This window comes from Anomaloglossus baeobatrachus, chromosome 5 (assembly GCF_048569485.1).
Source record: "Anomaloglossus baeobatrachus isolate aAnoBae1 chromosome 5, aAnoBae1.hap1, whole genome shotgun sequence".
Classification (NCBI taxonomy): Eukaryota; Metazoa; Chordata; class Amphibia; order Anura; family Aromobatidae; genus Anomaloglossus; species Anomaloglossus baeobatrachus.
In genome coordinates this window covers 512,319,518-512,333,205 of record NC_134357.1, presented here as the reverse complement: position 1 = coordinate 512,333,205, position 13,688 = coordinate 512,319,518, and the positions used below count along the sequence as shown (strand labels likewise).

At 46.4% G+C, this 13,688-nt stretch overlaps 1 protein-coding gene across 1 annotated transcript in view; it reads right to left on the bottom strand.

The window, feature by feature from the left end:
* Window positions 1-6,479, bottom strand: part of LOC142312861 (uncharacterized) — a 197,425-nt gene extending 190,946 nt beyond the window's left edge. Inside the window, exons 1-4 of the mRNA XM_075351847.1 lie at window positions 6,347-6,479; window positions 6,143-6,266; window positions 5,962-6,059; window positions 4,195-4,285 (exon numbers count right to left, since the gene is read on the bottom strand). Of these exons, the coding sequence (XP_075207962.1) occupies window positions 4,195-4,285; window positions 5,962-6,059; window positions 6,143-6,266; window positions 6,347-6,370 (337 nt within the window). The 5' untranslated portion in view covers window positions 6,371-6,479. The remainder of the gene's footprint in view (window positions 1-4,194; window positions 4,286-5,961; window positions 6,060-6,142; window positions 6,267-6,346) is intronic.
* Between the last annotated feature and the right edge of the window lie 7,209 nt (window positions 6,480-13,688).

The following is a 13,688-nucleotide window of genomic DNA, read 5'->3' as shown; positions in this document are numbered from 1 at the left end:
CAAGAGATAGTTATTGGCACTTCCATGGATCCATCTTACCCCCACCCCAGTAACAAGCAAATGCAGAAATGTGGCCCATACCAGGGTTGCCAAACTCCCTGAGTGCAGTAGTCGCATCACTTTGATGCCGTCCACAGTCACCTGGCATAGCTGAGGTCCCTCACCTAGGTGTGGGTATAGCACTGCACATGGAATGTGCAAACAAATGAGACTCGTCAGCCAATGGAATAGTTCATCAATTCTGATACCAGTGGGCAAAGACCCGATAAAAGTCCCGGGGTCACGACACCTCCAACAGACAACAGTAAGAGACATACCCCTGGCCTTGAAGCCAGCTTTGATCCATCGTGGGTCTTTGTGAGCAGCTCAGACGTGGACCAATGTTTTTGGTATCCCAGAAAGGTGACCTCAGGCTCCTCTTATTGTTCAAGCAGTTTTCTACGGCCAAATGTCTTTCCACGAGGTTGTCTGCATTCTGGAGATCTCTGTGGGCAAACTAGCTTTGTATCGATTTAGATAGTGAGTGAATAAATTGGTCTACTACCACTCATCAACTTTGCTGGAAAGCAAGTCTCAGGCTGCAGCCATTGTTACACTTTTGTAGCGCCAGGGGTGTATAAGGCTATGTGCACACAGTGCGTTTTTCTCGGCGTTTTTGCGCGTTTTTCGGGTGCGTTTTTGGCCTCAAAACTGCATGACTTTGCTTCCCCAGCAAAGTCTATGAGTTTTCATTTTTGCTGTCCCCACACAGCGTTTTTTTTCAGCTGCGTTTTTGTGGTGACCACAAAAGCGCAGCATGTCAATAATTCCAGCGTTTTTCACCGCGTTTTTCATCCATTGAGTTCAATGGGATGTTGAAAGACGCAATGAGAAACGCAAATAGCTGCGTTTTGGTGCGTTTCTAAGACCAAAAACGCAGCTATAAACGCAGGAGGTGGGTAGTAAAGTGACGTGTACAGGAAGAGGATTCCTTCTGTCAGTACATACAGAAGCGTGAATCCTCCCGGTACCGTCACCGCCGCGTCCATCTCCCGTCCTGTGCATGTATGCTGCCGTGCGGCGCCATGTCTGGGCGGGAGGTGGAAGCGGCTGCGAAAACAAAAGTTAACAGTAGAAAAAAAAAAAAAAAAAAAAGTTATACTCACCTGTCTGCAGCCTCCCGGTGCCATGCCCGCTCCCATCTCCTCTCACGGTATCGCCACCCCCCGCTCCGGCTGTGTGCAGACGGCCAGGAAAGCTCCGATGGATGCAGGACCTGGCGATGGATCACCTGATGCAGTCACCTGACGCATCAGGTGATCGTAAGAATCGCGGTGACACGGGCGCCCGGCCGGTATCAGCGGATGCGTCCGGAGACTTCATCCCTGATTACCGGCAGCTGCTGCAGCGATCGGACGGGATCAGACTCCCGCCCCATCGCTGCAGGAGCTGCCGGTAATCAGCACATAAGTGAGTATTATTTTTTTTTTTTTTTTTTGCACCGATGCATCTACTGATTGTATAAACTGCTTTTATACAATCAGCTGATGTGTGATGGGATTCAGGCACTTGATCCTGACACATCATCTGATCACTTTGCCTTCCAGCAAACCGATCAGATGATATTGGATCCGGATTGGACGGCGCGGGACCCTTGACACAGGATTACTGCGGAGGGGGGGGTTCTTTATTTCAATAAAGATGGAGTCACTAATTGTGTTGTGTTTTATTTCTAATAAAAATATTTTTCTGTGTGTTGTGTTTTTTTTTTATCTTTACTAGAAATTCATGGTGGCCATGTCTAATATTGGCGTGACACCATGAATTTCGGGCTTAAGGCCAGCTATACAGCTAGCCCTAACCCCATTATTACCCGGCGAGCCACCCGGCTTCAGGGCAGCTGGAAGAGTTGGATACAGCGCCAGAAGATGGCGCTTCTATGAAAGCGCCATTTTCTGGGGTGGCTGCAGGACTGCAATTCACAGCGGGGGTGCCCAGAAAGCATGGGCACCCTGCACTGTGGATTCCAATCCCCAGCTGCCTAGTTGTACCCGGCTGGACTTAAAAATTGGGCGAAGCTCACGTCATTTTTTTTTTTAAATTATTTCATGAAATTCATGAAATAATTTAAAAAAAAAAAAGGGCTTCCCTATATTTTTGGTTCCCAGCCGGGTACAAATAGGCAGCTGGGGGTTGGGGGCAGCCCGTACCTGCCTGCTGTACCCGGCTAGCATACAAAAATATGGCGAAGCCCACGTCATTTTTTTTTGTTTGGGGGGGCAAAGAAATCCTGCATACAGTCCTGGAAGGAGGATGCTGAGCCTTGTAGTTCGACAGCTGCTGTCTGCTCTCCTGCATACACTATTGGATGGAGTATGCTGAGCCTTGTAGTTCTGCAGCTGTCTGCTGTCTGCTGAGAATGAAGAACACATTGAAGAAGGAAATGACAGACTTTTTTTTTTGTTCACTGATAAAAAACGCATAAGGACGCAGTGAGCAAAAACACAGCAAAACGCAGCAAAAAACGCACCAAATCGCGGCAAAACGTGTGCGTTTTTTGCCGCGTTTTTTCAACGCAGGTGCGTTTTTGTGCGTTTTTAGCGGCCAAAAACGCACAAAAACGCAGCGTCAAAAAAAAGCAGTGTGTGCACATAGCCTAAGTTGTGCACTAACAGCCAGGGTTACATGCAAACATGCCATAATCTCCACCTTCAGATTACAGAGGAAGGTCGTAGTATGCTTTCTGTGGGTCCCCAGTAAGGTATAGAGCTAGGACCTCTGTCTATTGTTCTGTCACCCTCTTAAAGACAGTCAGGAAAGCCTCAACATTTTCCTCCAGTCAGTAGATCACACTAGTATTATACATGATCACCAAGCACACAGTTTCAGCTCACCTCTTCTTGCAGAGCAGACTTCCTTTCTCCAGTCTCAGCACACTCCACTTTGCTCAACTCCCCCCCAACTGAACAACAAGTGACGCAATGTCTGGTTCTAGTCATAGCTATGCAGGTGCACCTAATCAAGGACCATAGTGCTAGGATTAAACTCTGGAATACCTGGATTTCCTATACCCCAGTGAATATTATTTTTTTGTGGTTGAACCCAATTTGGTTTGCTGCTATGGGACCCCATAATTTCTATGTACGCTCCTGCTCCTCACTCCTCTTCGTATGTATTGAACTACGTGTTACTCTAATGTTTTATCCTGTTTGAACAGTGCTGCAGTAAAATTTGCTGTAGTATATGTTGGTGTGATATATAAAAATCATTATTATTTCTAAGCTCACTTGGCCGCAAACATGCAATTATCAGCAAAATAATATTGGTTATCTCTGCAAATCAAACAAGTTGATCAAATTGTGATAAGTAAATTATCATCAAATTTGCTAATCTCTGCTTTATGCTAGACTAATTAATGTACCAAGATATTTCATACAATAGATGGCAGCTTGTGCACCATCAACAGCACAAATCTAGAGCTACACAAGAAGCCAAACAGGTCCACATTCTGCAAACATAACGGTCACGATTATTTACATGGCCGTCTACATCCAGCCTTATCAAACGTATTGTCTACACCAGGACGACGTCTGAAAGGCATTTTACTAAAATTCACACAGAAGCCTCCAGCAGATCCAGGAGACACATAAGATACAGAATAACCTTCCCCTGAGCTATTCCATACCTGGACGTTTCCCTCAAATACACAATTGATTCAAAGGGTTTATGGCAGATTTCTGTTTTTTGGAGTAAAACACTTTGGAGTCACAAAATCTTGAAACTTTGCATGTTTTTACATCAGTCCTGTCCAGATCCACCAAAGTGGGCAGAGCATGGACAGGGCGCGGTGTCGCCCCTCCGGAGAATAGGTCATAAGTTCCTCTACTCTGGTGGTGTAAGGTACTGCAGAAATGTTACTCCAGGCCTTGAATGCAGCAGCATTTCTGGCAAGAACTCGCCATAGAGAAGACGTGCAGAATTAATTAACTGGCAATTTTCTCTTAATGAATTTGGCTCATCTTACCTCACACACCCCTTCATTATGAATGGTGTCCACAGTGCAAGTTTTAATGAAGCTGCACCTACATTTTTAAGCGTAAAGTCCAAATCAAAAATTCCATGTGAGCACATTCTGATAAATCATATAAAGTTATTGTAGAAGCCAGTGATGGAGTAAAATCTGTGACTTCTCTGCATTTAGTGGTCACTACTCACCTGTGCGGTTATCTGTAGGAATCTCCTCTTTACTCCGCTCATCACCCCTCACATATGTCTCTGTAGTATTAATATGGGTCAGATCTTCCCCCTGAAACAAATATTGTAAAGTCACAGACAGATGGAGAAGTCACGTGAAATGATTCAGAACAGAAAAGATCATAAATGAACATGACGATCAAAACTGACAGCAGCAGATATCACAGAGCTGCAGGTCTCCTGTATAATCCAACCTGTCACCTCCTAATTGTAACCAGCAGTCTCCATAACCAGAAAATTGTGAGAAGATCCAGACAACATCTAATGTCTATGATCAGCTTTATCCTGTCATCTCCTCCAAGTATAAACCATACACTGAATGGCCACATTATTACAGACACCATCTAGTAGCATTGGATTTACTTTGACATTTAGGAGATCAGCAATTTATCACATAAGATTCCAGGTGATGAAATAGTTCTGCAGGATTACAGGCCCATGGGGACAGGAAAGCTTCTTACATTTACCAAAAATTACACTGAGGAGCTGACAGGCACTGAACACCCCATTCTACCTCGTCCCAGAGATGCTCTATAGGACTAAGATCTGAGGACTGTGAAGGCAAGAAAAAGTAATGTCATGTTCCTTATATAAAGAAGTGGAAGATCCTGGCACCTCCTGGAGAGAATTGCTGTGTGACATAAAGCTTCAATTGTGGAGCTGCAGGATATACTGTAATTACAGGACCCTGATGCAGAGTACTGTCATTATATGGTGAAACACACTATGGGGAAATGTGTGTGTGTGTGTGTGTGTGGGGGGGGGGGGGGGGGGGGGGGGGGGGGGGGGAGGGGGTTTAATCATGCTGCCTGCAATGTTTTTAAATATCAAGACTCCAGTATGGGTCTCCAAGTTGTGTCTTGTCTATACTGTCAAGGTTCTGGGAGCAAGAGGCCTACTACTGTCACTCATTTATCTGCTGATTTTTTTAAAATGAAAATACAGTGCTTAAGTTCATATACATAGGAGAACGCAGTCACACAGCCGTATAGTTGTGGACCACCATACAGGCCCAGTTTGGTCAATGGTTGTCTCCATTGAACCTGGAGCCAAGGAAGGAAGTGTGCAATAACGGTGAAAACCTGGTGGCAGGACTACACCTCGGTGACATCACATGCGCATTGGATGGGTCAACCTGGTTGTACAGAAATTTCTAGAGCACTATTCCCGCCTGGATTCACTGCTGGAAAAGGCATGGTCGCTGTGTGCTCACTTTTTAAAATGGAAATGTCAGGCCACATCCTGTGTATTGCATGGACCTTACCTCCCTGCTGTGCAAACACACTATGGGGAAATAAAGAAGGGGGGGGGGGGGAAGTGATGCCACTGTCCTGCTGTCTGCCTGAAATGTTTTTAAATATCAAGACTCCAAGATGGGTCCACAAGTTGCGTCTTGTCTGTACTGGCAGAGGTATGGGAGCACCAGCCCTACACCTGTCTCTCATCCAACGCTATATTTGTTGTTTCACTAGTCTTGAAAGCTAATGGCTTTGCTAATACAGTAGGGCTGCATTTTTTGGAAGCTTTTAGACTCCGCTAAATTTGTTTTCTCTGCCTTATGTTTGGCCTCCCATTGAATCCAATGTTGTTTGATAAGATTCGGAGTTCGGTTCGGCATTTGTTCAGTTTAGCTCGACGAATCAAGCCTTGAAAGGTTCACCCATCTCTAACCTTCACAGCCATCTACATATCATAGGGGAGCTTTCAAGACACCTTCTCTCCATCTACCTGATCATCCTGAGGAACATCGGGATCTTCTTGTTTACAGTCCTGTGGAAGAAGAGGACGGGGACATCTCTCTGGTGTTGTCCTCTCACTGGATAGAACTGGAGGAAACACATACAGGGGCTGAATTCATTCTTTACATACAGATAATGATAAGCTGTGTGTATTTAGTCCTGTCTATTACCTGGTGGTGTGAGGGGCTGGGGAACCTCCATCATGACCTCCTTGTACAGATCTTTGTGGCCTTCTAAATACTCCCACTCCTCCATGGAGAAATAGACGGCGACATCCTGACACCTTATAGGAACCTGACACATAATGATACTGTCACCCCCTGATCCCTTCATAGCGTTACTGTATAATGTCCCAGCATTCCCAGCAGTGTCACCTCTCCAGTCAGCAGCTCAATCATCTTGTAGGCGAGTTCTAGGATCTTCTGCTCAGTGATGTCCTCATGTATCAGGGGGTGAGGTGGAAGCCCTGTGATTGGGCTCAGGGGTCCTCTCCATCCCTCAGACACAGTGTCCTGACAGCGCTCACTAGAGGTCTTCTTCACTACTGTGTAATCCTGGATATGGAGAGACACATTAATAAACCTCACTACAGACATTTCCAGAGTCCTCACCTCTCCAGTTCTGTCCATCTGTTATTCCCATAGATAAGAATGATGTAATGTGACGTCATCAGAATCTCTCACCTCTCCAGTAAGCCGGAAGAGGATCTCTAGGGTGAGGTGTAATATCCTCTCCGCCATCTTGTCCCTGTCCTTAGCCATCCTTGATGGGTCAATCAGGAGAATTCTCTTCTATAGAAGATCTGAGAGGATCCGATATTGTAGGGACCTGAATGGGGAGAAGATGACGATGTAACATCAGAAAGACCCCATGTAAGGAATCTCCGGAGCTGTTACCGGCTTCACATGATCCCTACATCCAGTCCTGGCCCCGTCCTGCCCCCGGTATAACACACAATCCACCTATAGTCACACAGAGATTTATCACAGAACATAGACCCGGGGCCGTAAGTAACAGATAATGATAGAGCATTAATATCTCCTGATAGTGACAACATGGAGCGGGCGACGGCCATAATGGAGACTGTACAGTAACAGAGCAGCGAGCGGCGTCAGGAGGGAAGTGACCCAATCTAATCCCATACAGACAGATCTCCTGATAGAGCCGCACAGACGGGAACACGTTCTGTCTCCTGGAGTGTGAGCAGCACTGAGGGGGTTAATGTAATGGGGAATCTCCACATCCCTCCTCCTGCAGAGCAGCACACTGGATATATGGCTGTGACTAAATCCTAGTGGTGAAAGCTCCGCTCCCTCTGCCACCAGGATTTTCCCGCTCCCCTTTATCACACACAGTCTGTTCTCGGCGCCATCATTACCCGACTCTCTCCCTCTCTGCAGCTTCTTCTCTTACATGCGGCCGCTTCATACAGGGGAAACCACTTCTCTTCCTGTAAACTGTAGAATGGCTCCTCCCCCCATGTGACTGATCACATGACTATGACATCATCACAGGTCCTGTAAGCACAGAGCAGCCATATATCTAGTGCGCGGCTCCACATTTCCAGATGGAATAAACATCATTTTTCTAGTCCACGTGGTCATGGAGTTGTTATTTAATAGAAGCGGGGGAGTGGGGATAAGACCCCCAGGAGAGGAGCGCGCAGGGGGGGAGCCCCCCTTACATGATTATAGTGGATGGGAGGAAACATCGCCATGCCAACCAACCAAGCCGGTCACACCCACTGGCCTGGAAGGAGCTGTAGGGAATCAGTGCTGGAGGCGATGCAGGGACGCAGTAGAGAGGCATACACGGGGGTTCAGTGGGAAAAGTCAGGGTTTTATTCACACTGATAACAAACAGAGAATACAAGGCCTTACCTCAGACAGGAATGCAAAGCAAAAGCCCAGCTTGTCACACAGCACAGCAAAGGCTCTGGAGGTGCCAGTCCATTCAGGTGTATCCTCCCCACAGCCCCTGCTTCAGCTTTCCATCCCAACCACCACACACTGAGGAGATCTGGCTGCCTGGCCTTACAATGAGAGAACTGGCTGCCTGATCTCAAACAGGGACAATTTTTGGACATTTAGTTTCTTTTTTAAAACTCAAACCTTCTTCAGCGCAGTGTTATTGACCAAGCTAATTACTGCCAGTTAGGTCAGAGTCACACTTGTGAGAGACTCGGGCAAGTCTTGCATCACATCACCCGGCATGGCCTGCAGCTCTCCTGACAGGAGCATCTCAGCTGCATAGAAATACATGCAGCAGACCCGCTCCTGTCAGGAGAGAGTGTGTCCATGCCGGGTGATACGATGCGAGTCTCTCACAAGTGTGACTCCAGCCTTATAGAGAGAGATATCAGGGGATTTAGAGAACTTTAAATCCATGCTGTGAACGACAGACAATGGATGCTGAGCGGACCTGCGCATGTATGGAGCGTAGTTGCACATGTACAGAGCGGAGCCGCGGGTGTACGATGTGTATGAAGCATAGCCGAGGTGTGTATATGAAGTGTGGAGTGGAGCTGCGTGTATGATGTGTATGCAGTGAAGCTGCATGTGTACACTGTGTACTGAGCAGAGCCGCGTGTGCATCGTGTGTGTGTGTGTATGACATGTGCTGAGCGAAACCACAGTGTACGATGTGTGCGGAGCAGAATTGCGTGTGAACTAGTAATGGGCAGTCCGGCTCTTTTTGCTAATTCAGTTCCTATGGCTCCGCTCACCAAAAAGAGCCGGATCTTTCAGATCGTTCTTTGCTCCTTATTAAATATTTGTTCACCTCAGGTGAACACATATTTAAGATTAAAGTAACGCAGCCAAAACCCCGTCCACCCGCAGCTAAACCCTGCCCACTTACAAGTGACCAATTAGATTGTTGAGTAGGCGGAGTTTAGTCACAGGTGGGCGGGATTTCAGCTGCAAAAAGACCCGTTTCGAGATTTTAGTGGCTCTCACTGGTGATCCGGCTCCTGTCGGTCACAGCAGGGAGCCGGATCTTTGTGTCGGATCATTCACGACCGACACATCGCTACTTCCCCTGGTCTTCTATACATATTTTACTCAGCACCCAGTTTTCCCATGCTCTGATATCCCTCTTTCCTTCAGCACCCAGCTTTCCCATGTTCTGCTATACATCTTTCCCTCAGCACCCAGCTTTCCAATGTTCTGCTATGCATCTTTCCCTCAGCACCCAGCTTTCCAATGTTCTGCTATGCATCTTTCCCTCAGCACCCAGCTTTCCGATGTTCTGCTATGCATCTTTACCTCAGCACCCAGCTTTCCGATGCTCTGCTATGCATCTTTACCTCAGCATCCAGCTTTCCAATGCTCTGCTATGCATCTTTACCTCAGCATCCAGCTTTCCGATGTTCTGCTATGCATCTTTACCTCAGCATCCAGCTTTCCCATGTTCTGCTATGCATCTTTACCTCAGCATCCAGCTTTCCGATGTTCTGCTATGCATCTTTACCTCAGCATCCAGCTTTCCGATGTTCTGCTATGCATCTTTACCTCAGCATCCAGCTTTCCGATGTTCTGCTATGCATCTTTACCTCAGCGCCCAGCTTTCCGATATTCTGCTATGCATCTTTACCTCAGCATCCAGCTTTCCGATGTTCTGCTGTACATCTTTACCTCAGCATCCAGCTTGCCGTTGATATCAGAGCATGGGAAAGCTGGGTACTGAAGGAAAGATGTATAGCAGAGCATGGGAAAGCTGCATGCTGAGGGAAAGATGTGTTATAGTACATGGGAAAGCTGGGTGTTGAGGGAAAGATGTTTAGTAGAGCATGGGAAAGTGGGGTTCAGGAACAAATGTATAGCAAAGCATGCAGAAGCTGAGTCCCAAGGGTAAGAGCCTTTTTCCCTCCCATCCAGTTTTCCCAACACATGCTTGTATCTTTGTCCCCCATCCTCGTATAGGTTTCCGTCCTTGTATATGGCCCTATTCACCTTGTTTTCTGTACGTATTTGTGCTAAAAATAACATTATAGATTTATTAATTTTGCATATAAAATGGTAGTTGTTTTTTTTAATGGTGCACAAGTTTTGCTATTTTTAAGCAGTTTTTTTGCTGCTTTTAGTATTATTTATGCTTTTTAATGTCTGAATTTTGTCACTAAAATGTCGGATGTACACAGTCACTTTACACAAATGCAGACATACATACTATATTTGTTATATATTTATGTTATATACTGTATATGTCTGCATTTTTAAACACACTGTATACACAAAGAAATAAGAAAGTTGGATGTCTGACAGCAAACCATGAAGATGAGAAGAGCCGTCCACCATCACAGGACAGCACTGGGGCATCATCAGCTACAGGGCAGTGGGGGAGGGGGCAGGACAGTGCAGCTATGGGGGAGGGGGCAAGAGAGTGCAGCTGTGAGGTGCAAATTGAAAGATAGGTGAAGGAGAGAAGAGGGGAGTGGGGAGGGGGCAAGACAGTGCAGCTATGGGGGAGGGGGCAGGACAGTGCAGCTGTGGGGGAGGGGGCAAGAGAGTGCAGCTGTGAGGTGCAAATTGAAAGATAGGTGAAGGAGAAAAGAGGGGACTGGGGAGGAGGCAAGAGAGTGCAGCTGTGAGGGGCAAATAGGAGGATAGGTGGAGGAGAGAAGAGGGGAGTGGGGAGGGGGCAAGAGAGTGCATCTGTGAGGGGCAAATAAGAGTATAGGTGACAGAGAAGTGGGGAGGGGGCAAGAGAGAGCAGCTGTGAGAGGCAAATAGCAGGACTGAAGAGGCTAGAGACATCATTCAGGGAGCTCCAGTACTCACTTTAGCTCTAGCTTTGTGTCCTCTGTTGCCTCCGCTCCTGCAAGTGCCGACTACAGAGCGATGACATGCAGGAGGGAGGAATAAACTCTCAGAGGTTTCTTGTATTTCAGCAGCACTCACTGCACAGGCCTGAAACTCCACAGCAGGCCGGTGGGCGGGGCTTACTGCTGTGGCGGGACTGGCTTTGCTGAGGAGGAGGCAATGATCAGCTTTGTCCCCTCTTCTGATGGACGGGAGGGGCGGAACTTACATGGAACATACAGCGTCTGTGCTGTATACTGTATAGAAACTGTCAAGGCAGCGGGGGATCCACTGACTTCCAGGGGGGCAGGAGAGAAGTGAAATCGCTCTATTTAATAGCAGCAGACCATCGCCCAGCAGATGCACAAAGCCGGGACTGGGTGATCACTGTGCTGCTATTACTGCTCTCCCCATCCATAATCCCTCCCACCTCTCAGCATCGGCTTCAGTGGAAAGAGGTAGGCGGGATTATGGGCGGAGAGAGAAGTGCATATGCATTTTTTAAGTAGCCGGGACATGTGTTACCCCAGGGCTGGCTGCAGTGACCATGTTCTGCCGCAGTTTGCAGCACTGAGTCCAGACTGGGCTCAGTGCTGCAACACATGTCAGCTGGATGTGGTACTTGGGTTCACATCCAGTTGAACCAAGTGCTGAGGTCCAGGACAGGCCCTTTGAAGCCCCGGGCTTGGTTGCAGTGGTAACCCCTGCGACCGCTAGGCCCCTGGTTATGGCTAAATCCCAGTGGGCCATGGGACCTCTGATGACGTCATGCCCATGTAACCTACAACATAACAACATAGATGGATTTTTTTCAAGTCCACGTGGTGATGGAATTGTTTATAATAGAAGTGTAGTTTGGGGGTAAGAATACCAAATAGGGGGGTGCAGGGAGTGGATGGGAGAAAACATCCCCACGCCCAGCAATGAAGCAGACCAAGCACACTAACCAAGCCGGTCACGCCCAAGTGCCTTCTAGCCACTGGAATTTAGCTACAACTGTAGATGGAGGTGTGTGGAGATTCCCCTTTAGGCTACATTCACACTTCCGTCTTTTTGAATCAGTCACAATCCATCGCCCTGAGGAATTACGGTATCCTGCAATATATTTTGCAGGAATTTGTTTTTTCCCCATAAACTTTTATTACCGACGGATTGTGACTGATGGCATTGCATTGCATCTGTCCTGCGTCGGACCCATCGTGGAGTGACTGACCGTCGGCCAGCCCAGCGACCGGCTTTTGTAAACGATCAGCTAATACCCTTTCCAAAAGTAAAAAAAAAAGGATCCGTTTTTTCCAGCAGCAGTCACATCAGTTGTGCCTCTACCTGCAACAACGCATCCGTTGCATCAGTCGCAGAACAGATTGTGACTGATACAAAAACGAAGTGTGAATGTAGCCTTACTGGGTGCAGGGGGCATTAACCCCCTCAGTGCTGATGACCTTTTTCTTCTCGCTCCCATATACCTCACTGATAGATGCTTCTTTTTCTCTGGAGCTTTTGTTATTCCCCGCTGATGTCGCCGTCTATTCGTTATTTATGGCTCGTATTTCATAGAAGGTTCTGTAACATATAAATTATTAATCTGGTTTCTTCCATTCCTAGCAATTTCCTTCTGGTCTGTTTACAAGTTGCCTCCTGCATTGCCTCCCATTAGAGCTGCACCCAGAGGGACGTGCTAACATGCTAGTCAAGAGACAATATGAAAAACTTTCAGCTCACCCATTCCATGTGCTCAGATTTCCCTCTGCTGCTCGGGCTGCAGGTGCTGTTACCTGAGTATAATGAAAAGGAAAGAGTTCTGCCCAGCGCAAGGAGGAGAAATACGTCAGTAAATTTCCAGGTGCTTTATTTTACTTGGTTTCCAATAAAACGATCATATAAACATATGAACAGTTAAGACATAGTCCTCCATGGATATTGACACAACACCTGGCTTCAGAGAGGTCTAGTGCACATGCTAGTGTGTACTAGACCTGTCTAGTGGCGGGACTTCTGATCATGTGCAGTGACCCTAAATGCAACACAGGTACTCGCATCACCGCTGATGAGGCCGCTGGGCATTGAATAGCATGTTAGCACACTCCTGTAGTTATGCTAACATGATAAGAGAGTGGAATGAGTGCAGGAACTAACGCTCTTGTGACTACTCCCTGCGCTCATTACCATATCATAAAGGAAATTCTTTTCTAAAGATCTCTTTATTTATGTTAGTAGTGTTATGGACATGGTTATGGACAGTATACGGTGTTATATATAAAGCTATCCAAAATACAGGACAAGATGGCGCTTCCCTCCATATTTGCATTGCATGGAACACACGGACATTTGAAAGATGTTTTGTTTCTATATTTTATATTGATAATCTTTTCTTAACATTCTATACAGTACTTCATATTTTCCTTTTTTTTTTCTTGATATTCTTTTTTCTCTTTTTCCCTTTTCTGCTCTATGAAAGCAATATGGTGATATTAATTTAGAACTTTTGGGTTAATCACAATGATGCTAAGTTATTTGCTTTGACTCATGAGAAATAATTATGGCTTTATGTATCCATTTGCAAATTATTCTACATTGTTATCAGTTATTGGTGCACTGGATCGTGCCCGTGTTTCTTTTCTTATTTTAATATTATTTGGTTAAATTGTGATATAAATTAATAAAACTTGATTCACACAGAAAACTACTTTTCAGTCTTGATGCAAACCTCAGAAGGAAAGAAGTTCCATATTACAGTTAAGATTTAGTTGGAATAGCTTGGGCGTGCCACCTCACACTGGCAGAGCCCCTGACATGCCAGAAAAGCAGACCCCGCACAATTGACCCCATTTTACAATCTAAACATCTTAATAGGGGTGCACTGATCATACTGACACCACAGGTCTGTCACTGAATTTTATACAATTGGGTGGAG